Source organism: Monodelphis domestica, chromosome 8 (assembly GCF_027887165.1).
Source record: "Monodelphis domestica isolate mMonDom1 chromosome 8, mMonDom1.pri, whole genome shotgun sequence".
Taxonomy (NCBI): Eukaryota; Metazoa; Chordata; class Mammalia; order Didelphimorphia; family Didelphidae; genus Monodelphis; species Monodelphis domestica.
Window position 1 is genome coordinate 37,435,504 of NC_077234.1, and position 26,510 is coordinate 37,462,013.

At 37.3% G+C, this 26,510-nt stretch overlaps 2 protein-coding genes and 1 long non-coding RNA gene across 10 annotated transcripts in view; 1 reads left to right on the top strand and 2 right to left on the bottom strand.

The window, feature by feature from the left end:
• The window catches only part of NAALADL2 (N-acetylated alpha-linked acidic dipeptidase like 2), a 1,419,153-nt gene that overhangs the window by 719,264 nt on the left and 673,379 nt on the right, over positions 1-26,510 (top strand). The gene's annotated exons all lie outside the window — the stretch shown is intronic.
• On the bottom strand, positions 15,051-25,703 carry LOC130455897 (uncharacterized). The gene is made up of 2 exons (XR_008914152.1): positions 25,329-25,703; positions 15,051-15,373 (listed from the first exon to the last, which is right to left on the bottom strand). It is a non-coding gene; the product is annotated as an uncharacterized LOC130455897 (long non-coding RNA).
• Positions 23,325-25,241, bottom strand: LOC103098704 (mortality factor 4-like protein 1). Its single transcript, XM_056808006.1, has one exon. It carries the CDS (start codon positions 24,919-24,921, stop codon positions 23,875-23,877), a length of 1,047 nt encoding a protein of 348 aa, XP_056663984.1. The 5' UTR covers positions 24,922-25,241; the 3' UTR covers positions 23,325-23,874.

A 26,510-nucleotide genomic window follows, 5' to 3' on the forward strand; every position in this document is an offset into this window, starting at 1 on the left:
AGATAATTTTTGTTTGGATGATCACCTTTATTTCCAAATGTATTTGGACAACTAGGTGGTACAGTGGTTAGAGCACAGAGCATGGATTCAGGAAGATTCAAATACAAATCCAGGATTAGACACTATCTGTATGACCTTGGACAAGTCATTTATCCTCTATTTCAGTTTTCTCATCTTTTGTCATAATGTTTAAATGAGAGAATAATTGTAAAGTGTTTTATACAATGTCTGGCACATACCAAACACTATATAAATGTTAACTATGGGTCCTATTATTTCTTGACCCTTTTCTACACATCAAGGCATTCTTTATGCCAAACAAGGTAGTTTATATGTAATCCTGGAGATAATAGGGAGCTATTGTAATTTGAGAAAGGGGATAACATGCTATAATGAAATCACTTTGGCAACCAAGGGACTAGAACACAAGTAGAACAGGTGAAGATAAAAACCAAATGTTCCACCAGAATTTTTCTGCCATTAGCATAGGCTTCAAGACTCCAGAGTTACTTCTCAGCTAAGATGAGAAATCAGAGAAGGATTTTATGTAGTATATGTTGTCTTACTATTATTTCAGGTGTTAAAAGCACTGCATATATTCTTAATTATTGTAAATGCTGTATTAACATTAGTAATTAAAGATATTTAGATAAATGCTTCCTAACCCCTAAGGCACTTTATGAGCTTTGCAATAATTCAGAGTTGATTGTGCTATTATTTTTATTATTGCCTTTTAATAAAATTAGAAGCAAAAATCATCATGGTAAGAGATTTAAAAATTAAATTTATTTAAATTTTGGAGAGTTTATGGTATTGAAATTCTTGGTAATAATAACTGCATGATTGTCTCAATTTTCATATATTCTCATAAATGTGTTCATTGCCAGTATTCACAGACTGCCTGCTGAAAAAATTTAAGAAGCACAGTATCATTCGATTAGCAGAAGTTCCACATTTCCTCCGTCCTTTTTCTCCCTTTTCCCCTTAGTGATTTCTAAGCAGCTGATACCAACGACTGTCACAAATTTGTCTAACTGTATTTATTTCCATGTTCTCATCAGAGCACTTAAAATTGGATAATCTCAGGCCATTGTTTCTGTTCATTTGGAAAATTAACAGCAACCAAAGGGGAAGTTCAGGGTAAATAAATGTTTTATCATAAAGATCTCAGTGTGATCTGGTTGCACAAGGGCAAAATAAATTTGACCGTCTCATCTCCACCCACTTGCTCTGACTAGTTGCTTTCATTTCAGATATTCCCTTAAAGTTGTTCTTTCAACTATACAATTTGTGTACCAGGGGTCCATTTAAAATAACACCAAGTGACTTTGATTTGGTATAATTGGGTAGATTTACAGAAAACAATCCACTTTTTTCCCCTTTGACGTAGTTTTTATAGCTATCCATGGAATCAGAGCATGTTAGAGTTAAAAGAGATCTCAGATATTTGGTCTTACTCTGTTGGCCATTTTAATGATGTTAAAACTGAGGCCAGAGAAAGGGAATGGATTACTCTAATTTGTAAAGACATGTAGTAGAAAGACATACTGAAATTCTCTCCGACATCCAAGTCAATACTTTGTAAAAATGTTAAAAAGTTCTTCTGTGGCTAGTGTGTGTTTTGTATAGTTATCTGTACAAAGTTATCATCAGAGTATATGCCCAAACATACATCTAGACAAGAATGGCAATTACAGATGTCACTCTACAAATACAGCTTCCATGTCTCTCTGTCTCTGTGTCTTTCTTTCTGTCTCTGTCTCTGTCTCTGTCTCTGTTTCTGTCTGTCTGCCTCTCTCTCTCTCTCTCTCTCTCTCTCTCTCTCTCTCTCTCTCTCTCTCTCTCTCTCTCTCTCTCTCTCCCTCCCTCCCTCCCTCCCTCCCTCCCTCCCTCCCTCCCTTCGACTGTCTCTCTTTGTTTCCTTCCCTCCTTCCCTTTCTTTCTCTTCTTGTAGTCTGTAATTTATGCTCAAGTGTCATTTAGCACTTTTCTGAAGAAATACAAGTCCCCAGGAGGATTATCTTAGACAAATAGCTTCAGGCTACCTTACAGCCAGTGCTTAACCAGTCCTTGCTCCTGATTATTTTGGTCTGCAGAATCAGTTGTGCACAGATTTACATCAGCTCTTTTGGACGTGATTTCCCATGTCTATTAAAACTAAAAATACCATCCTTCAGTAAGGATTTGGTGACACAGATAGTCCAACAACTTTTACATTTGCTGTCACGACACAGATAAATTTCAGTTGCACGGTGGAAGGTTCCTGAAACTTGAGTCCCAAATCTTGAGCCTGGAACTCTCTCTTCATAATTTTACTGATTTATATGTACATATGAATGCTTTGTCTCCTTGATAGAATGGAAGTATCATAAAATCAGAGATTTTCATTTTTTTTATTCTTTTGCCCCTAAGTTCTAACACTTAGCAGGGCACTTAGTGTAGTTACTTAAGATATTCTCCTTTGATTGACTGCTTCTCCCTGATTTTTCCTTAACTTTTGATTTATTGATATATTTTGTTTTTAAAACAACAGCTAACTCCAAAAAAAAATTATCAGGCAAAGTGCCTTCCTCCTGAATAGCTAATCAACTTTTCATCTAAAGGAGGATGTGGTGTTTAATATGGTATGGCTCCAACCCAGGTCATTTTAATTGACCTATATTATGTTGACCTGGGTGATGACTTTGTTTACCTAATTTACAATGTGTATGCCTTTCTTCTGCCTCTGCTTTTTCAATTTCACAGCATTCCATGTGTCATTCCATCTTTCCTTGAGTTCTGTGTCTTTGATATCCTTTACTGTCCATAATACATAATTACATTCAACTCGTCATCATCTTAAAAACAAACATATCCAAAATAACATTTATCACAATAGATGCAGAAAACACTTTTGACAAAGTACCAAGTTAATTTATACTAAAAAAAACCTAGAAAGTATTGGCAGACTGACATATATTTTTAAATCCAGAAAGTGTGTCTCTAAAAACAAAAGGAATCATCTTATACAATAGAAGTATACATTACAAGCTTTCACGATAAATAAAATAGGGATTCCCATTTTCTTCACTAATATGTGATAGAATGTTTTAGAAATGCCAGCAATAGCAATAAGAGGAGAGGAAAAAACATTAAGCAAAGTGACAAAATTATTTCTATTTTTTAATAACTTGATGGTTTGTTTTGAATATTTTAGGGAATCAGCAATGCCACTAATTGAGACAATTAATAGCTTTAACAGAGTCCTGTGCTATAAAATATAAAAGTCAATCACATTTCTACATAACAACAACAAAATTAAGGAGTTAATAATAGCAAAATGCCACTCAAGATAACTACAAAATGCATAAACTATTTTGGATTCATTCTACCCGATACCCAAAGCAATACAAAAGCTCCCTAAATAAATAATTTAAATTCCTAGAGCAATATTCAGTGCTAATGGTAGGGTTGTGGTAATGTAATAAAAATGACAATACTGACAAATTTAATTTATTTTCATTATTAACAGTAGTTAAGTGTTTTACATATATTACCTCATTTCATCCTTGCATCAACTCTATGAGGATGATTATATTATTATCCCCATTTTACATATAAGGAAATTGACTCTGAAAAAGATTAAATGACTTCACTAGGGTCAGAGGCATGTCTTCCTGGTGTCAAATCCAACATTTTTATCATTGCCTACTTTGTCCCCTAACTATTTCAGTTTTAATGATATCACAACCAAACTACTAAAGGAATATTTTGCAGAACTAGATAAAAGAACAACATTTATTTGTAATAATAAAAGACCTAGAATAGCAAGGGATAGTCTACTCTTTAATAAGCCCAAAATATGAATTACTTTGAAAAGACCTCCTTGTTTAATTAAGAATTAGTGGGACAAAAGGGCATAAACTCTTTGATCCTGCAATACCACTACTAGGTCTGTATCCCAAATATATACAAAAAAGGGGGAAAGTACGTACTCTACAAAAAGTTTATAGCAACACTTTTTGTGGTGGCAGAATTGGAATCAGAGGAGATGTCCATCAATCCAGGGGATAGCTGAACAAATTGTGGTACATGTTGGTGATGGAATATTATTGTATTATAAAAATAATAAGCAAGATTATTTCAGAAACAGCTGGAAAGATCTACATGAACTGACTCAGGGTGAGATAAGTCATAGTGGGAGAACATTCTACATAGTAATAACAATGTGATCAACTGAAAATTTGGCTACTTTCAGCAATGCAATTATCTGGGACAATTTAGAACTTATGGCAAATACTAGCCACCTCCAGGGAAATAACTGTTGGACTACAGTGGATGTAAATCCAAGCTTACTATCTTTCACGTCAGTATATTTATGGTTTTATTTTGGGACCTGCCTATTTTACTTTGCATCAGTTCATATAAATTTCAGCTTTTTCTGAAACCATTCTGTTCATAATTTTTAATACCAAAATAAGTATTCCATCACAATCATGTCCACAGTTTCTTTGTTATTTACAAGTTGATAGGCATCCCTTCAATTTCTTATTTTTTACCACTACAAAAAGAGCTTCTCTAAATATTTTTGTATATGTATGCACTTCCCCCTTTCCTTTGATCTGTTTGAGATATAGACCTAGTAGTGGTATTGCTGGATCAAAGGGTATGCACAGTTTTTATATTTCTTTGGGTGTAGTTTCAAATTATTCTCCCAAATAACTAGGCTAATTCAAAAATCCACTAACAGTGCATTAGAATACCAATTTTTCCATATCCCTTCCAACATTTCTCATTTTCCTTTTTATCATGTTAGCCAATCTAATATTTGTAAGGTTGTACCTCAGAGGTTTTTTTTTTTTAATTTGCATTTCTAGGTGATGCATTTTTAACCAACCAAGAGGTAAGAGGTAATTACGAAGGATAAAATAGATGGTTTTGATTACTTGAAATTAAAAAGCATTGGGACTTACAAAATCAGTGCATCTAGGATATGAAGGCAAGTGTTTTGTTGGGATAAATAATCTTTGAATGAAATTTTCTTGATAAGATTTTGGTATCTAATATACAAAGGGGAAGCTAGGTGGCCTCAGACACTTACTAGCTGTGTGACCTCAGATAAGTCACTTAACCCCCTTTTCCATTAGTTTCTTCATTTGTTAAATGACCTAGAGAAGGAAAAGGCAAACCACTCCAGTGTCTTTGCCAAGAAAACTTCAAATAGGATTTCAAAGAGGAAGACACAGCTGAAAAACGATTGAACAACAAATCTAAAACATATATTTAATCGGACTATATAAAAGACATGAACATACATTTTCTCTCAAAAGAATTTAAAACTCAAATGCCATATGAAAGAATGTCATTTATGATTAAGAAGACAGAAATGGTCTCTAACAACATCATCATTTCTCAAATATATAGAGTCAAATTTATAAGAGTATAAAGCTTTCCCCAATTGAAAAAAGATATGAACAGGCAGATCTCAGATGAAGAAATACAAACTGTCGATAGCCATATGAAAAAGGTTCCAAATCTCTATTAATTAGAGAAATGTCTTAAAACAATTCTGAGGTACCACCTTATACACATCAGACCACTTAACATGACATAAAGGGGAAAATGACAAATGTCAGAGGCAATGTGGAAAATTTGGTATACTAATTCACTGTTGTGAATTGATACAACCATTCTGGAAAGCTATTTGGAACCATACCCAAAGGGTCATCAAAGGGTGCATGTCCTTTGACCCAGTGAAACCACTAGTGTATGTGTATATATATATATATATATATCAAAGAGATCAACGATAGGGAAAAGAACCTACTTAAACAAAAAATATTTTTGTTTTTGTGGTGGCAAAGAACAGGAAACTGAAGAGTTATCCATCAGTTGAGGAATGGCTGAACAAGTTGTGGTATATGGTTGTAATGGAACACTATGGCACCATAAGAAATAATGAACAATATTATCACAAAAGTCCCTGGACTTATATGAAGTTATGGCAAAGGAAACGAGCAGGACCTGGAGACCATTGTACATAGTAACAATAACAGAATTATAGCAATGAAGTATAATGATGAACTGTGAATAACAACTACTATTAACAAAACAATCCAGGACAACTCCAAAGGAATCATGATGGAAAAACAAAACAAAAACAAACAAACAAACAAACAAAAAAAAACTTTCCACCGCTATAGAAGGAATAGAAGGATGTCATTTTTTCACATTATTTACTCCACGAATTTCTCTCTAGATTAAGTGATACATGTCTTCTTTTACAACATGATAAACATGGCAATATGTATTGTATGATACATGTACAACTTATGTTACCTGCCATCTTGGGAAAAGGATGGCATGGGAGAGAGCATATGGATTGAAAAATGTTAGAATTGGTTACTGAAAATTGTATTGATATATAATCTGAAAAATTAAATCTAAAATATAAGAAGACAAATGCAAGATAAGATTTGATCTTCCATAGAGCAAATTGGCAAGAATGACAGAAGTTCAGAGTAATCAATGTTGAGGAGTGGATGCCAAAAAAACAGACCAATGTAATGTTGGTGGAGTATAAGTAATTCAGAAAGCAATTTTCAATTCTGCAAATTGGTTAAAGTGGTTAAAATCTTTATCTTTGACCTGGGGATTTCACTGTTAGGCATAAACTCCAAGGATGCCCTTGACAAAAATAATGTACTAAGACATTTATGGCAGGACTTTCTGTTGTAGGAAAAAAAAAAGGAAGAGAAGAGAATATCCAAGGATTTGAGAATGGCTAAAAAATTGTAGTAGATCAATGTAACACAAAACGTTACCATGGTGAAAAATGATCAACGTAATGAATCCCAAGAAGCATGAGGAGACATACATAAACTGATGAGGAAATATACATAAACAATGGCTAACAATGTAAATGGAAAGTACAACTAAAAGAACAACAAAAATAAATGTCGGAACTTTACAGAGCATAAGCTCAACCTGAAAAGAAAGATATGAGAAGAAACATTTCCCCAATTTCTTTGCAGGGATGTCATATGCAGGGATATAGAACACTCAAGAAAGTCAGGGTTTTTTCCCTTATTGATTGATTTGGCTTGTTTTTTTCCTTCTTCCTCTTAAAAAAAACTGTCATAATGATTGACCCTTGGAGGATAGAAGATAGGAAGGGAACTATAAGAGGATATTTAGGTCTTGTAAAGCAAAATTTATAAATATGTCTTAAAATATTCCTTTATGTTATTATAGTACCATTTGACCAGCTATTCTCCAGTTTCTTGTGGATAAATAATGCTTCTATTAACATCACTGTACATGTCTTTTTTTTTTTTGCTTCCATTATCCCCTTAGGGATATAGTTCCAGTAAAGGGAAATAAGGGAAAAGGTTATAAACAATTTCTTTACTCTCATTTTGATGGCTGGTAGGAAAGGTTCCTTGCACTAAATCCTGATCCAAGTTTTCCTAGAGCTCTGGAATCGTCCTATAGAACAAAGCCTAGCCTTCAAAATGGAATTGGCAGAGGCAGGGGTATATGAATTCAGTCTGAAAATTTGGTGGTTTGTTCTAAAGAGTGTTACTCTGATTTGGCTTTTTTGAAGGAGGGTAATCTTGGTTCAAATCAAGGATACAATGCATACTGAATATCAACAATTCCCTCAGAGTTTAGGAATAGCCATAAGGCTGACAGGTAGCTCAGCTCCTTGGTAATTTTTTTTTGTGGGGGGCAGTTATTAGATCCATGTTTTCATTGGTGTATGGAACTCTCAATAGAGATCAGCACTTAAACTAACTATACTTACCATTAAAGAGGGTTGTCTTGGGCATGAAAAGGCTAAATGACTTTCCTTGAGTCTCTTAGCTACTATATGTTAAAATTTGTTCTTTCTGACCCCAAAAGCCAACTCTTGATCAGGTTGCCTCTTCATTAGTAATATATTCATTATTAATATATTCATTAGTAATAATAAGACCAAGGCAAAAGGTTTAACTTCAATTTTAAGTTATTAAAGTATTACCTCCCATTTTATATTTTAGTTTTCTTAAGGGAAAGGACCTTATCCTTCAAGACCTAACTCAGTAGTGTGCACATAGAGGTACCTAATTAACGTTTCTGGAACTGAACATGACTTTCCATTATGCAAGTCCAATTAACACACAACTCTCAAATATAATAGCATAGAGGAAAGAAATAATTATTATACTACCATGTGGTTTATTATTATTATTAAAAACCCGTCTTCCATCTTAGAATCAATATTGTGTATTGGTTCCAAGGTAGAAGAGTGGTAAGGGCTAGGCAATGGGGTTAAGTGACTTGCCCAGGAAATGTCTGAGGCCATATTTGAACCTCCCATCTCCAGCCCTGGCTCTCTGTTCCCTGAGCCATTGAGCTCCAGCTGATAAAATTTAATATTTATCCATCTCCACTGCATCAACAGGCATTCACTTCTTGATCATCAAATTCAAATTAGTCAACAGCATTTATGACTATGTGTAAGTCTTTGGATTAATGCATCAATAAGTATTTATTAAGCATCTACTATGCAAGACCTTCTGAAAAGCTCTAGCAAGAAAAAGATATGTTCTCTCAAGGAGCTTCTCTTTTATCAGAGGAAACACACACGCACACTCCTTAATATATAGACTCATCTAATATATAAATAAAAAATCTATATACAATATAACTGTGACTAATAGCATTTTATTTTATGAAACACATCAATAATGCAGTCAACATTTCACTCATACATCAATTTAAATTTTATAATTTTTCTTAAAGGCTAAACATGTGTTTTGGGTGAAACTGAAACCTTTTGGAAGAGAAGGAGGACCAGGGAACAGATTCTTAGCCTCATTTTCTTACTAATAGTGACTATGATGATAGTAAATAAGGAGCATATTTTTTAAAAATCTGAAGTAAAATAAAACCCCATTTCTCATAAAATTCTCACTAAAGTGTTTGAATAGCAAATTTAATAGAAATAAGACTGTTCTAACAAAAAGATCCTTTGCTTTGAAAGTTGAGACCAATGAAAAGACTTGATTTTGCATTCAGTAGATTTCTAATTTCTAAAATGCCTGGAGTCCCACCAGTTAGGTTTATTGTACAATACTTTAGAACTTGCAGGAATCGCTGGAAATTATGGTATTGAACTGAAAATACTTAATCTACCTTTTTGGTTTTAAAAATAAGACCTTGACAAGCTGTTATTTTTAGTAAAAAATAGATTGCTCTTTGGTATTGTGGGATAAGCGTGAGGGCAATGATAAATATTTTTGCGTTGAGGGATTTCCTCTGTTAAGTCCTCCCTGAAGTTTGGTTTTGAAAACTTCATGTGTTAGACCGTGATGTTATTAATCTTGCCAAGAAGCAGTCCTAAAACAGTCAGATACCCAGGCAAACTGTTTTCTAAACATAGGGAGGGGGGGGGGGAGAGACAGACAGACAGACAGAGACAGAGAAGAAATGTTTCTATTAAAACTTTTCTGAATAAGATCTCATTTCCTGCATAGATAAAGGAACTGATTCAATTTAATTACAATGAGTCATTCCCCAATTAATAAATAGGATAAAAGAGCTATCAATAGCCATATGGAACAATACTTCTGTTATAAATTATTAGAAACATAAAATAATGCTATTCTAAAGTCCCACCTCACATTCATCAGATGGGCAAAGTTTGCAAAATAATAATAATAATAATAATAATAATAATAATAATAATAATAATAACGCATATGATAACTGTTGGGGAGGTTGCGAGAAAACAGGTACATTAAGTCATTATTGGTAGAACTGTGAATTAGTCCAACCATTCTGGAAACTAGTTCTGAACTCTCCCCCAAAGATACTTTAGTGTTCCTATCCTTTGACCTAGAGGGATCTCTAATTGATCTATAATCCAAAGAAATCAAAGAGAGAAGAAAAGTACCCAAAGATGGGGAGGTACCCATCTGTGGGGATGGGGTGGCTGAGCAAATTATGGTGTATGAAGAGAGTGGAATATTATTGTGCTATAAAAAATGACAAAACAGACAATTTCAAAGAAACTTGGGAAGTTCACTTGTATGAACTGATCTAGAAGGGAGAAGAACCAGGAGAATCATTTATATAATAATATACTCTAAAGAAACACATTAAAGGCTGTAAGAACTCTGATCAGATAATGAAGAATACTCTTCAGCAGCCTGTTGGAGAAATGATGCAAATTACAGAAATAGATATGGACATACACACATAAACATACCTACATGTGTATAGTATTTCCCAGATACATGCATGAATTCATATATATTTTATACACGTATGTGCATATGTTGGAATTTTCTGTAAGGGTTGTCTTCTATATGTGCACACAAACATATACATATATACATGTAGATTTAACAAATACATCATCATGAAAAACAATTCTCAAACTGGTATTGAGATATGTGTACATCTACACATATATGTACACATATACACACATAAGTACATATATGCATGCATGCATGCATATAGATGTAGATCAGTGACTTGGTGCAGTAGATAGAGCTCTTGATCTGGAGTGAGGAGGACTCTTCTTACTGAGTTCAACCTCAGACACTTACTAGCTATGTGACCCTGGGCAAGTCATTTAACCCTGTTTGCCTCAGTTTCCCATCTGTAAACTGGAGAAGCATATGGCAAGTCATTACAATACCTTTGACAAGAAAATTCCAAATGGCATTTAGAAGAGTCTGATATGACTTAAAAATGTCCAAACAACAACCTATACATTTGTAATATGTATGTATATATATGATATATAATAAGACCATTTGGGGAATTTGTTGTACATGACTGCATATTTTTACAAGTATTTAGTTTATTTGGTTTTTCTCTCTCAATGTGGGTTTGGAGTTGCTGAGAAGGAATGAAAATTAATGTTTTTTAATAGTTCTCTTTGCCAAATCTTCAGCCAATGATTTTAAAGCCTGTTTAAAAAAAACAACTCTCAAGATGTCTTATTAATTTATTTTTGATCTTGACATGCCAGTGTTATTTATCTGAAAGACCAGGGACAGATTGCTATATCGTATTGTTGTGAGGTTTGAATTATGGTTTGTTCACTCTGCAGCACCAATGCTTGTCTCAATGTCCCTTGAGATAGTGTTAGAAACAAAGGAAGGTAATGCTATTTAATCACTGGCAAAGTACTACATCTTCTTTTTGGGCAACTCTCAAAACTGTCCTTCAAAAATTGGCTAAAATACTCTTCCCAAGATCTAGATACGACCATGCCACTCTCTGTTCATCCAAATCCCAATTCCACAGTCTGATTCTAAATGTCCTCCTCAGTGGCTCCATATTGCCTTTTCCAGGCTAAATCCGTATCATTTCCTTTGACGTGCCATAACTTTCCACCACATTGGTCTCCATCCCTGGCCTCTGTTCCTTAATCCCAATGGTGCTCTGGGTCTGGAAGGCACTTCTTCCTCTTCTCCAATTCTTCTTTGAATCTCTGGTTTCCTTTAGGGCTCCATGGATGGGCCACCATCTACATGGAAACCTTCCCTGATCTCCCTAGTCGATAGCACTTTCCCTCTCCTTAAAAAATCAAGTGTCTACTTAACTGTTCCCCCACTTGAATATAAGCCCCTGAAAGACAGGAACTGGTTTTTTTTGGCTCCATCTTTATATCCTCATCATCTCAAATGGTATCTTTTATTTCAAACGTATTTAATAGATGCCTGCTTGATAAGATTGAATGATTTCCAAGAGGGTCCCTCAGTTTTAAGGAAATATTTTTATGAAATCGACTGTAGACTAGAACTAGATCCTTCATCAAGGAACTCATATCTTAACCTATTTGAAGTAGTTAATTCCAAAAATATCTGTTTATTGCTATGTATCTGTGCTCTCAAGCAGAGCTATTGATCTTTTTTTTCCCCCTTAAACGGAACATGCCAATCAACATGAATTCTCTAAGTGTTTACTATATGGCAGTCATGGAGCCATATTCTAAGGATACAAGAAAACAAAAAGATAGTTTGTCCACATGGAGTTTTTAGAGAACTGGATTTTTCTCACCTATTTCCAATTAATTTCTTTCAAAGGTAGAACCATCCTTCTGGTCACTCTTGTTTCACGAACTTGGCATCGTGGTTGATCCCTCATTCTTCCTGATTGGCCATTATTAAATTAATTGCCAAATAAGGTCTCAAATATATACCTTTCAACTCACATAGCTACCTATCACCGAACCTTATGTCCTCCTCAACTCTTGCCTGTATTGTTGGGTTAGCTTTTTAATCAGTCTTCTTGTTTGTTTCCCTTCCCTCCTTTCTATGCTCCACAAAGTTGCTATTTTTCCCCTAAGTATAGTGTTGACCCTACTATTCCCCTGCTCAATAAACTTCCATGACTCCCTGTAGCTTTTAAAAGAAAAGTGTGGCATTCAACACCCTTCCCAATTTGGCCATAGTTGACCTTTTTTAGGTTTGCTATGCATAAGTCCTTTGCACATACTCTATGATCCAGCAAAACCAGCTTTCTTGCTGCCCCTCACCAACATCAGTCTAGCTCCCATCCCCTGGCTGTCATACAGGCTGTGTCCCGTCATTGGAAAGCATTCTTGCTGGCCATCGAGCTCTCACAGCTCCCATAGAGTTTAGCCTAATCTCTACCTTCTGCATGAAGTCTTTCCAGATTCTCTCATCTCCTAGGTTCTCCTCTCACCCATCAACTTTATATCTACTTGGTAGATATTTTCTATTCACTTACACCCAGATTCCCTTGATAGCATCATCAGCTTCTCGGGGATGGGGACTATTTTGTTCATTCATGCCCAGTGCCTAAAACAATACTCACCATGTTGTTATGTATATATTGATTAATGGATGTCTACCTTTATACTAACATAGGGCTTTACATAGAGGACAGACTTAAATAATGTTGTTAAATGGAAATGTATTAATACTTATTTGGGGAAAATAGCACAATAGGGAAAAAAAGAGCTTTTAGTTCCTTTTTTTTTAAATTTTCATGTGAATTTTTTTTCCTCCCTTCTATCCATAAAATCTGGACTTTTCAGCAATCAGCCATCGTTATCAAATGGGAAAGATAGAAATAGATAAAGTCATACGTCTAGAAGTCAGTTATATTTTGTCTGACTTCTCTGAAAGAGAGCTCTGTGCTCACACTATCCTCAGTAAAGCTTATAGACAGTACTTACCTACCCTCCCTTGCAGCCAGTAGTTTTGTGTCTCGTTATTTATATTTGGCTAATCCTTAAAGGCCAACTTAAACCCCTCTTGCTTCAATTAAGGTCAATTACCCATAATTCTCCATTCAAATAAACACACATTTCTTTAGCTCCTGCTGTTGAAGGGTACCATGATGGATTCCAGAGACACTAAAAGAAAATGAAAAATAGTTCCTGCCCTTAAGGAACATCTTTTCTTTGGGGGGATAGAATAGCTAAACAGTTAATAAATACATGGCAACTTCAAGAGGAAGAGAGCCCTAAAAAGGAGGGACATGAGGAAAGGGTTATTTTAGGAGGTAGTATTTGACAAAGCCTTGGAGAAAACATATGGATTTTAATAGATAGAGACAAGGAAGGGAATTCATTCCAGCCTGAGGAAGAAGCATTACAGAGATGAAAGAAATCGGAGGTGGTTTGTTATGTTTGGGGAGCACGTAAGATAATTTTGCAGGGCTCTTTGTGGTGGCCAAAAACTGGAAAACGAGGGGATGCCCTTCAATTGGGGAATGGCTGAGCAAATTGTGGTGTATGTTGGTGATGGAATACTATTGTGCTCAAAGGAATAATAAAGTGGAGGAGTTCCATGGAGACTGGAACAACGTCCAGGAAGTGATGCAGAGTGAGAGGAGCAGAACCAGGAGAACATTGTACACAGAGACTAATACACTGTAGTATAATTGAACGTAATGGACTTCTCCATTAGTGGCGGTGTAATGTCCCGGAATAATTTGCAGGGATCTAGGAGAAAAAAACACTATTCATAAGCAAAGGATAAACTATGGGAGTGGAAACACCGAGGAAAAGCAACTGCCTGAATACAGAGGTTGAGGGGACATGACAGAGGATAGACTCTAAATGAACACTCTAATGCAAATATTATCAACAAAGCAATGGGTTCAAATCAAGAAAACATGTAATGCCCAGTGGATCTACGTGTCAGCTATGGGGGGTGGGGGGAGGAAAAGAAAATGATCTATGTCTTTAATGAATAATGCTTGGAAAGGATCAAATAAAATATAATAATAATTTTAAAAAAAGGAGCAAGATAATTTTGCAGGGACATAGAATGTGTCTGTTACATGTAATTAGCCTCAAAATATAGGTTAGTTGCAGATTTATTCAGGATTTTATACTTCAACAGGTGAGTTCATATTTAATTCTAGAGGCAAGAGAGAACCACTGAAGTTTCTGGAGCAAGAAAGTGGCATGGAAAGACCTGTACTGGAATATCCATTTGGTAGCTCTAGAGATGATGGATTGGGGATTGGGTGAGGTAAGACTGGAAGCATGAATACCAGTTAAGAGATGGTGATAGTCATTCAGGGGAGAGAGGACCGGAATTAGAGTGAAGAGAACAGAAGATGTGAGTTGTGAAGGAGATTGAGTCAGCAAGATAGATTGGATATGGGGTGTGCGGAAGAGGACAGTCATCTGCATTATGGGGTACAGTGTGAAAGAAGACTGAAAAGCTAAGTTGGAGAAAGATGGTGGAAGACCTTTCATACCGGGAGGCAGGGTTTGCATTCTATCCTACAGCACACATGGCTATGGACTGTCCTTTTGATTTAAGTTAATAAATGTCTAAAACTTTCTAAAAATAGTGATTCATAGACATGACCTAAGATGGGACAATGGAGTCAGTCCATTAATCAACAACCATATATTAAGAGCCATTAATATATTAATGTGCCAAGCATTGTGCTATGCTGTGGGGGTATGGAGAGGGGCAAAAGCACAGTCCCTACCCTTGGGGAGCTCACATTCCAATTAAGAAGACAACATGCAAACAATTATGTACCATACAAGATACACATGGAATGATGAAAGGCAATCTTAGTCACAACAGTCTTATGTTAGATGATGGATGAGTTACTTTGATCAGCCGATTTGAACTGAAATGAGTGTCTTTATGCCTGACTCTTCCCAAAGCCATTTGCATTTTAACAAGACCCTCCATGCTTTTTGCTCAGAGCAGTGACAAATTGGGCAAGGGTGGGCTTTGGCAGAGCCAGCTGGGGAGCTATTTTGGGGTGGGGGTGGGGGGGCTTTTCATTATTCTTGAAATCACGCTCTGTAGGCAGCTGCCTACTTGTAAAACCATTCCCAAGGATAAGCTTCCAATTCTTAGGTAATGTCATTATCGAATGCTTCGTCCTGTAGGAATAGAGGAAAGAGACATGGATTTAGGATCTGCCAAGAGTCTGACCTCTGCCCCTTCCATGCCACGTGCCCTTGGACAAGTCAATTAATCCCCCAGCTTTGAGCCTTAGTAACCTCATTTGTAGAATAGGATCAAAATACCTGGACAGCCTTTTCACAGGGTCATTGCATTAATATGTCAAGTACCCTATAAACCTTGACAACTATAGTGATGAAAGATAGTCCTGCGCCCTACCGCTGCAGTGCATATAATGCCAATAGTCCTCATCATGACAATGAATACCAATAACATTTATGTAGTGACGTAAGGTTTGACGTATGTTATCTCCATCAGTCACAGAGCCTAACATCCAACTGTGATGTTGTTCAGTCATTCTTCCTGACCCTGTTTAGTTTTCTTGGCAAAGACACTGGAGTAGCTGGCCATTTCCTTATCTAGTTCATTTTACAGATGAAGAAACTGAGGCAAATCAGGTTAAGTGACTTACCCTGGGTCACACAGCTGGTAACCCATGAAGTTGATGAGTCTTCCTGTGCCACCTAACTGCCCAAGGTCCACTATACTGTCCTCCAAGCAACCTTGCCACACTGAAGACTAAACCAATCCTGCCTCCTTTTTTGAACCTTTATTTCTTCAAACTTGTGTTTCTTCTCTAAAGTACTGTGACAACTTTATTCAACATAAAGATATCACTAATAATGAACCAGACTTGGACTCAGGAAGACCTGGGTCAGACTCCTGCCTCAGACACTTACTGCCTGTGGACTTTGGACAAGTCGCTCGACACTGATCCATCTTATTTTCCTCATCTATAAAAAGGGGATCATGATATCACCTTCCTCATAGGGTTGTTCTGTGTCTCAAACAAGATGTCATGTAAAAAGTGCTTTGTAGACTTGGAAGTATTACACAAATGCCAGCTATCACTAATCACAACCATAATAATCTAATAATACATTTTAGCCTCCTCTTTGGAACCCACTGGAATGCGTATTTTATCTTTCTTAATCCTTTCACTTTCCTTCTTAAATATCAGAGCCTCACGTGAACAGAGCTGCTCTTTCTCAGTCAGAGCCCTCAATCATCATTTGTAGAAGATTCGGTTCAGTTATTTCTCATGGATTCAGTGAACTCCCACGTGCACGAGATGGCATCTGTACTTTTTTTCTCTTCATCAAGATTAGTTGAGTCTGTAGACAAGTCTCCAATTTGCTCTATGGATATGATCAATCCTCAGTTAATACTTGATTTTACCATGAATCAAGCAATTTGGAAAGTATTTTAACTTGTCCAGATGAATGCCTGGCCTTAGCGTATCTGCTTTGGAATATCTTGAGCCAGTTTGTTTTTTCTATCCTATCATAGCTACAATTTTTACTAGTGAGCAGTATAATATTCCTTTGTTTTCAAATAGATTTAATTTGAAACAGAGCTTCTTAACCTATTCTGTGTCATAGACCCCCTGGACAGTCTGGTAATTGCTGTGGCCCCTTTCGAAGAAGAATATATTTAAATGCATAAAATAAAATACATATGATTACAAAAAAATCCAGTTATATTGAAAGTTGTCTATTTAAAATATTCTTAAAAATTAAAAATAATTTAATATAAAAATAAGTTCCCCAAGCTGGGGGTTAAACACTCCTAAAAGTTCCATCATTTCATTAGCATGGGTACTCTTTCTCCCAGACAAAACCTGTCATCACACTCTGCCTTAGTGGGAAAGTTTTTTGTTAATTGTCAGGACCAAAAAAATTCATTTCTTCACATTCTGCCTTATGAGAGTTTGACTGAATTTAGGCAGGCTGACTCTCAAGGAACAGACATAATTTGGGGCCAGGGATTCACATATAAAATAACAACAGTTAAATATTTGTAGATAGTCTTCTAAAATTCACTCTTTGCCCCCTTTTCTGCCATGCTGACACTCTCAGTATAAACAAAGATGAGAGCCACATAAGATAAAAAACTATTTGGTGTGGGCCAACTTGGCCAGATAATTCATTATTTCATGACCAATTTCCAAGTCACATACGTCCCCTGTTTTTAGATGGGTTGGTACTCAGCTAATTTGGGGGGGGGTGGCAAGAAGGGCAAGTTCTATTGTTATATCCTTTATGCATCATTTCCCAGTCACCTTCGTGTATAATGAAACATCAGAGTCTTTAGTGGTTGTTATGATTATTTGTTTTTGAGGGTTATGCCTTAAAATACAGGACATAACTAATGTCTAATATAGTTATCATTTTGAAATCAGCTACTGTTGTATAATCAGATCATCAGGTGATGGATTAAATAAAGGCTAAAATTGGCTCCAAAATAGAAAAAAAAAAGAGAGAATAAGATGTTGAGTGATTGAAGCAATTGTAGTCTCATTCGCTAATTTTGAAAAATGGACAAGTTACCAACATTGGCAATTATCAGCATTGTTTACAGATGTTTATCTAATATAAAATATGTTCCACAATGGGGAAACTAAAAAAGTTCAGAAATTCCTTCAGCCCAAGCAACACTTAGTCTCTTGGACAAGAAGAATGAATTAGCAGCCAAAACCAGTAATGGTCTGGAAGTCAAGTTTATTTTCCAGTGTAGAGGAGAAAGAAGAGGAGGGACAGAATTTTGTCACCCAAGGAGGAAAGTAGTGAAGAGAGGCAAGAAAGAGATTCAACTAAGACACAACTTCTCCAAAAGCATTTTAGATGCAGTATAATAATTTAAAAAAGAATTTATTAATTGCTTACCACATGCCAAGCATGATGCTCAGGGCTGAGAACACAAATAGCTAGATGAAATAAAATCTGTTCTTAAAAAAACTCAATTCTAATTGGAGGAAGATAACTAGTCAGAGGATGAAAGATGAAAAAAACAAAACAGATCTTACTTTAAAGGAAAGTCTATGTCATGCTTTTATCAGAAAGACTGGAACAACCATCTTTAGATTCTACCATCTCAAGACTTGAAATTTTGAATGCACTTGTTATCTGTGATCTGCCATTTTCACATTAAAATTACACAAGATTCTATGACAGATGCAGGGGCATAACTCTGTTCAATGCTCTGCTGAGTATTGACACCAAATGAGATGTAAATCAGGGAGACGTGCTCACTTGAGGTGTTCATCATTGTCATGGAAGATGTCTTGCCCTGCAGGAGTCTATTCAAAAGTAGGATTTTCTATTGATGATAATACGTTTTTCTAAATATACTTACTCACAGATGACATATTACTAAATAGTATCCAGACCTCAGAATAAAGTATTATCAGTGAATTACATGGAAAGTCGAGTCAGCCACCCTTGAAAAAATAGGTGTCTGAAAAATATATTGGCCAGAATAGCATATCATCAGTTTGGCCAAAAGTAGATTATTTTAGGCTGTAGCAATGCTAGAAATCTGTCTGATAAACTGTAGAGGAAATACAATTAGTGTCAGTGGAGAGATTAGCCACATGGACAAAATTACAGACTGACCCACAAAGAACTGAAGTGACTATCCTAAATAGTCACTTCATGTGGATAATGAACTGGAGAAGAAAGAGATGAGGCTACATCACCATTAGAAAAGTATCTAGTGTTTTCAAAGACCCCTGCTGCAAGGGCCCATTCCTTTACCACTAATGTTCTCCTGATGCTGACTGATAGCTGTGAATTATGGAAACTATTTCTTGGAAGATTTACAATTATAAGTCATCTAAAGGACAAGAGAAAGACACATCAGGGCGTCAATCGATTCTTGTATATTGCTAGTGATTACTTGCTTATGACAAGGGGAATAAAAATGTCATTGTAGACATGTATGAAAGAAAAAGGAGATGAGCTGGTCATGTAGCAAGAGAAAATGATGAGGCAAAAGAGAGCTAGCCCATGTTGTCTAATGACACTCTTGGGACTTAGAATGAAATCAGAGGAAGACCTTGAGTCCCTTGGATGAATCTTCTGAGAAGGATTTATGGAAAGGCATACCTATGAATCACACAAAATGAGAAACCACTGAAGACTTATCATCTGTTTTGGAACAGGGACTTCCAGTACCAATGAAATCACTCTTCAATTCATATACATTTACATCCTTATTGTATACTCCTTAATTAAAGTAATGTCTACTTTTGAGAACTTGGCTCTTTTAGAGGAAATACTGAAGCTACAATGTGTAGTTAATTCCAAAGACATAATGTGGCTCAAAATATTTGACATTATGGAGCAGAATATGACCAGATAGATTCTTTGGACACAATGTGGTTTCTTCCAGCATGATGATTTCTATTCACAATCACTTCTTTTAGCAATGACTAAATTAGAACAATTCCTTCCAAACTTTTGGATCTTAAGAGGTTCATACAACCTTAAATTTGAGGACTTCCTCCCAATTAGCTTTTTTATATATGGGTTATATCTAGGAATATTTACAATATGAAAAATTAAAACTAATTCTTATTTAAAGTCTTTATTGATTTCTTAAAATAATAATAATAATCCATTACATGTTTTAATAAAATTCTTATTAAAAGGAGCTATATTTTAAATGTTTTCAGTATTTTATTTTTTCTCCATTATAATTTTAATTTTTAATATTTGTTTTCTAAAATTTCCAAATTCTATCTTTCCCTCCTTCCCCCTTATTCCTCTGAAAAATTTGATACAGGTTATACATGTGACTTCATGTAGAACAATTCTATATTATTTATGTAATGCATGAAGATATATACCAAAAAAAAAATTGAGAAAATAAAGTGAAAAAAGAGTATGCTTTGATCTGCTTTCAGACTCCACCAAATCTTTTTCTCAAAATGAATAGTATTTTTCATCATGACTTTCAAAATTGACTTGGATCATTTATATTGCTGTGATCTGATAGATCATCACACAGCATTGCTGTTACTGTATATACTGTTCTCCTGGTTCTGCTAACTTCACTTTGCATCAGTTCAGGTAAATCTCATCAAATTTTTCTGAAATCATCTTGATTGTAATTTCTTATAGGACTATAATATTCTTTCATAATCACATACCATAGCTTATTTAGCCGATCTCCAATAAGGGACATCCCATTGTTTTCTAGTTCTTTGCCACCACAAAAAGACCTGCTATAAATATTTTTGTATGAATAGATACTTTTCATCTCTTTAGGATGCAGACCTAATAGTGGTATTGCTCGATCACAGTTTTATAGTCATTTGGACCCAGAATAATCATATTTTTAAAAATAGAGAGTAGTGGCATTGTTTTACATGTTTGCATATCTCTTAATGTCTGGCCTAATAGAAGAGAGCTGTACTCTCATATCTGCTTCTACATTCAATCTTTTGTGATATTGTTTTGTTTGAAATACTATATATGAAGAAAAATAGCCCTCACACAGATATGTAGTTGGAAAAAGGAGTATTTTAAGAGGCACATAACAAATTATTATGCAAATAGTTTTGACTTCATAGACTCTCTGAAGGGGCTTTGGGACCCCAAGGTGTCCTCAGATCACTCTTTGATAGTGTACTTTTTGACATTTTAAACAAGGTCTTGTAGAATGGCTAAGCCCATTCTGTGTTAGTAATATAACAATGACAAGATGCAGTGTTTTTATCATGTGGTTTCAATGAAAATAAAAATGGTGAAAGCACTATCAAATTTTCAGTGGTAAATAAACATATCTTGTGCCTCATGGTACAGTGATGAACCTGAACTGTCAAAGGTTGTGCCTTTAAGGCAATGAATAGAAGCTGCAAAAAGTCAAAGTGAAATGGATTGCCTGGAAGGGCAATGCATTCCCTCTTCTTTCAAGGGCCTATGGCAATTGCTAGACTAGTATTTTTTAATGCATTGTAATGAGAATATTGTCAGGGTTCTGGACTGGACTGAAAGACCACTGAATCACTTCCAAACATTTCTCTGATTTGGTGATAATATGATAATGAAACTGGCGTAACTCACCAGTCTGCACAGGTTTCTCACATGTGGGCAAGAACTTTCTGTCCTGTTGCTTGAGAACTAGACTAAATTCAAATATAACCATTACCAAAATTTTGGCCACTAGCCAATGATTTATTTGGTAATTAACTCATCAAAACCATGTACTAAGGCCTACAGTGGTTGCAATTTTTATAAATATTTATCCACAATGACAACATCAAGATCTCTGAAAATCAAATACTGATACTCGGGAAACATATATACCCAGGAAAATAGGAAATAGATAACTCTGTAATTCTTCTTTGATTATTTAGCAAATCATAACTTCACATCTAAAATATTTTTGATTGTTATCTTTTTAAAGAAAAATCAAATGAGAACAATCAAAATGAAAAGAAGTTTAGAAAGCACATTTAGAAAGAAGTTTTTAGAAGTGTAACATATCCTGAAGAAAACCAATATGTGAAAGGTAATTTTTGAGAGAAAGGTGATAGATGTTTTTAATGTCTCCACAAAGGATCAAACTAAGGAAGTTCTTACCTTTTTAGCAGGTAAGGCTTAGTTGGGTCATAAACAACTTCCTGACAAAAGATAGTCTACTGGGGAACAAATTGTCAGTGATGGTCCTCTTTCCTGCAGATGCTTAAGAAGATACTACCATTAATCTCAAAAGATATAAGCCAAGGATAAGCAGCTATAATTTACTGTTACAAGCCAGAATCAATTCTGAATGCCACACTCCATGCTAGATTTAGGATGCCAGGAAGTTTCTAACAACTTGGAGCTTAGGAAGGGACATAGACTGACGAATTCTAAGTTTAAACATAGTAGAATATACCTTTAAAAATCCATAGTATCTTAGAACTGGAAGGGACATCAGAAATCAAGTAATTTAATCTTTAAGCTACCCATCTAGCATGGCCACTGAATTTAGTGCTTCTCAGGATATCCCATTCTACTCTTGCCTAATTCTAAATTGTTTCTTTTTCTTTTTTCTTCTACCAAGCTGAGATCAGTCACTCTGGAACTCGTGTACATTATTCCCATCTCTGCCTCCCATTTACAAAATTTTATTATTATATCCTGCCAGAATGCCTTTCCCCCTCATCCCTACCTCATAACCCAGAAGTCTTCTGGTTAAACATTGCCAATGCCTTCAGCCTATTGATTCCTCATATTCTAGAGTTTCCAATGTTATCACCACTCTTTTCAATGTATTTTATTATCTCAGTCTTTCCTAACATGTGACACCTGGATCTGGATACAGTACGGGATAACAAATGCTAGAGAACAGCAGGACTATGACTTCCTTTGTCCTGAAATCTACGTTGTTATTAATATAGCCTACAATTTAATTAGCTTTTGGAATAGCTTCAGTTATCACATTAATGTATTGAACTTATAATTCCCTACAAAGCTGTTTTCATATGTTGGTGTTGCCTGGCTACTTCTCCTTTATTTAGTTCTCAGGCTTGTATGTTTTGAACCTGAGCAAAGGACTATACATTTTTCACTGTTTAATTTGATTAGACTTTAGCTCATCTTTCTAAACTAAAATGTTTTTGCATAACCTGCAAATTTGATAAGCATACTGCCTTTATCCAAATTGGTGCTATAAAATGTGGAGTAGGTTTGAGGGTTGCTTCCTGGGGGCACTCTCCTAAAGATTTCCCTCCAGGTTCCAAATAATAATTGAGTGAGTTCTGAAAATAACCGAATATATGAAATGGTTAAGGACCTTATCAAATGCTTTGTTTAAACTAAGTTTTGGCTTTCCCTTGTCTTACCAATATACTGTAAAAAAAGGAAATGTCTGGCTTGACATCCTCTTAATGAATGCAAAGTAGCTTATAGTCATCAGAAACTATTCCATTAATAGTATTTTCTTAGAAACTAAAAGCTTAAAGAATATGACTTTTTTGAAAATCAGGGCCATCGACAAACTACCATCCTGTAGGTCTCCCTCTTATTTTGCATATCTTCCTGCTGAAAATAAAGGAACCCGAGATTTTAAAAATAATTTCTGAAAGATCAATTTCCCCACAAAAGCAGTTAGCAAAAATGCATTTTTTTATTATGGCAAAAGTATCATTAAACTAGAAATATAGAAAACAAACATCCAAAATTTTCAACAATCTGGGCAAAAAGACAAATACCTATCAAACAATAGTCAAGTTTCAATAAACAGCTGTTTACATCAAGTACCCAAAAAAAGCAATCAGTACAAATGATTGATATAGAAATATATAGCCTCTGGCTATAAATGCTAATTGGAGTGTTTTGTCACTTAAAGTTAACACTGTAAAAGGAATGGACCATAAGCATTCAACAACTTTGTCAACCATTCAATTGAGCAACTTACAATATATCACTGCTGTGACCCTTATTACATCCACCGGTAATACTTCTAAGAAGTGGCCCAAACGTTCCTTATAACTTTTTGTTTCTAACAAAACAGATTAATTATGAAACAAACATAGGTCCTGTTATACACAAACACAATTGTAAAGCACATTATTTGTGTAAGAGAAGGACTAAGAACAAAACAGCTTTTTGGCAGACACTTAGATAGAACAAACTGTGTCATACTCTTAGGCAGCTTTCCTATGATACTCAGGAGGGGCAACCCCATAGTCAGTGGCACTAAACAATGCATTAGAATTCTCTGCTAAATAGTTTAAGAAATCATGCAAATGGCTTAACAATAAAGCAAGACTCCTATCATCCAGTGGGGTATAGGCTAGCATTCCCCCAATTCTCACAAACAGGCGCAGCAGATGTGGGGCACCATAGATCCGAGACATGGGGATATTGGGATGCTCAGCTAGGATTTCAGCATACTGTGGCCTCTCAAATTTGTACAGCAGCTGAGTGCCCAGCATTACATTGAAGTACTCTTTGATCCCTGCCACGACTTCCAGGACAGCATAAGCATTCTCATCTCTATTTCTGGTCAGTGCCTTAGCACGAGCATAGTCCTCCAGAATGGAGTCCACAGTCATTTGCGCAGGGAGATAGAAGAGCTGGTTTTGTTTGGTGACCAGATCCCAATCGTCCACGAGCCACGGCTTCAGCTCTTCTGGGATGTCCACCTTGACTTCAGCCCTGTTCCTGGCTGCTTCCTCGCTTTCCACGGTAGGATCCAGGGGGATCCTCTTCTTCCGAGGGGGCTGAGGCGCTTCTGGGGTACTGCTGCTACTGCTACTGCCCTCTCCACTGGCCAGGGCCTCCTGGGGGTCCCGTCTGGCCCTACCCCCGTTTTTCTGCTGCAGCCCCGGCCCTGGGATCTTACGGGCACGGAAGCCTCCTCGCGCCTTGGCCCCTGCCTGCTGCTCCTGGTGGGCCCTGAGCAGCTCGCTCTGCCGGGCCAGGTTGGCGTCCGAGTACTCGAGGACTCGGCTCTCGGGGACCCACTCGTCCCAGTTCTTGTTCCAGCCCGTGTAGTGGATGAGGTACATAACGGAGCCAGCCTCCATCTCAGCCTCCGACTCGGCTGCTACCTCAGCCACACGCATGCACTTGGCCTCGTAGAGCAGGGAGCCATGCAGGCACAGCAGCCTCTGCCCGGCCTGAAACTGGGCCTTGGGGGCCCCGGCCTGGGATTGGGGTCGGCTCTTCCGGGAAACCTTGGGAGACATCGTGAACCCCACGATGCTGGCCTCTGCCTCTGCTACCCTGGGGCTGAAGGCCGTTGCTCAGCTGCACTGCTGCCCAGACTATGCAGCCTCACCAATCGCCTTCACACCAGCCTCAAAAGCTGCTCCCGCCAACGGCTGCTGTGTCCGCCACAACCACGCAGGCGCATCAGGCTCTTCAGAGCACAGGACACCAGTGCGCAGGCGCAGAGAGAGACAGGAACCAATGGCTGCCCAAAATGCATCCCATTATGCCCAGATGCAGCCACTCTCAGGCCTGGAGAATTTCTCTAGTAACAGAGGGCACTGGAGCAGGTGCCTGAAGTCTGGCCAATCACAGCCCACATACTGGAAGCTGCAGCCACATGCCTGGGCATAGCAACAGATCTGGCCAATGGTAGCTCACTCACTGCTCAATCTGGGGCTGCTGCACCTGCTCAGTCATGTTGCAGAAAAGCCAGCTCGAAAGTCTTCTGGCCCTTCACAACCCTGCTGGAGCTGCCTGCATTGCGTAGCAGCGGTGTGTTCTAGCATCAGAATACCTCTTGTGACATAGCAACTGGTAGCTGTTACCCCGTGCCCAGACATAGCAGCGGGGCAATGTTCTGGCTTCTTACACTGTCCCCTGCGACCCAACCATGCATCTGTTGTCACCTGGACAGCCAAAGGGGCCTGGCTATTTGCTACTCATTCCCAGCTATGACCTCGGTCAGCAGCAGCCAAGCTCTGTGGGAGAGCAGAGGTGCAACCTTAGTTCTGTTATTTGTAGCAGCTGCATGTGCAAGGGGAAGAGGCTGCAGCTGCCCAATCCCAGTTCTGAGTGGGGCGCCCAACAGCTAGGCTCACACTGCTCAGGCGTAGAGCTGCTCCAGCCAATCAGTGCTCACCTGCCTCCCCACCCCACCCATCATGGCGGTCACCTCTCTTCATATGCCGGCATCTTAGAACGCCCAGCCCTAGGAGTTGTACCCCAATCCCCTGGCTCCTCAGGGGTCTGCACCCCCTTTTCTCAGGTCGCTTGGGCCTGCTCCCACCCCATGCTAAGCCCACTCCCCTTGTTGCAGAGCCCGGAAGGGAAGCGTGTGGAGGCCCAGAAGGCAGGTTGCAAGGTGGGGGGGGGGCGCTAAGCCCATAGGGACACGGATGTTCTTTGCTTACCTCGTGGGAGCCCAGGAAGCTCAGAGCCTGCCCAGGTGCCACCCAGCTCAACTGGTGTTTACACAGAGTAAACTGAGGCCCAGGTAGGTCTAGGGATTTGCCAACCACTCAGACACCCAGAGCATATGGCAGTGTCTGGTGATGACAACCCCTGGATGACTTTACTGCTAAGCCCTGGTTCTTCATTCTCGTTGATTCTGTTTTGTCATTCATCTTGTTCAGTGCTATGAGCCCCATTGGAGATGTCCCAGAAGTCTTGGTGCAGTTGGCTTAAAATAGCTGGATGAGCTTCAGAACTCTCTGCCTATTTTTTTTTTTACTCCTTTCAACTATAGTGCAAAGTAGATGTGAGAGAGGCAGGACTGTTTCCTTATTTGTACTGGGCCCAAGGACAGTGCTTGAACCCTAGTAGATAGCTTAGAAATTCTTATTGG

Bases quoted from the DNA above. Each gene is read 5' to 3' on its own strand.
- LOC103098704 (XM_056808006.1), bottom strand. From the start codon at position 24,921: ATGTCTCCCAAGGTTTCCCGGAAGAGCCGACCCCAATCCCAGGCCGGG.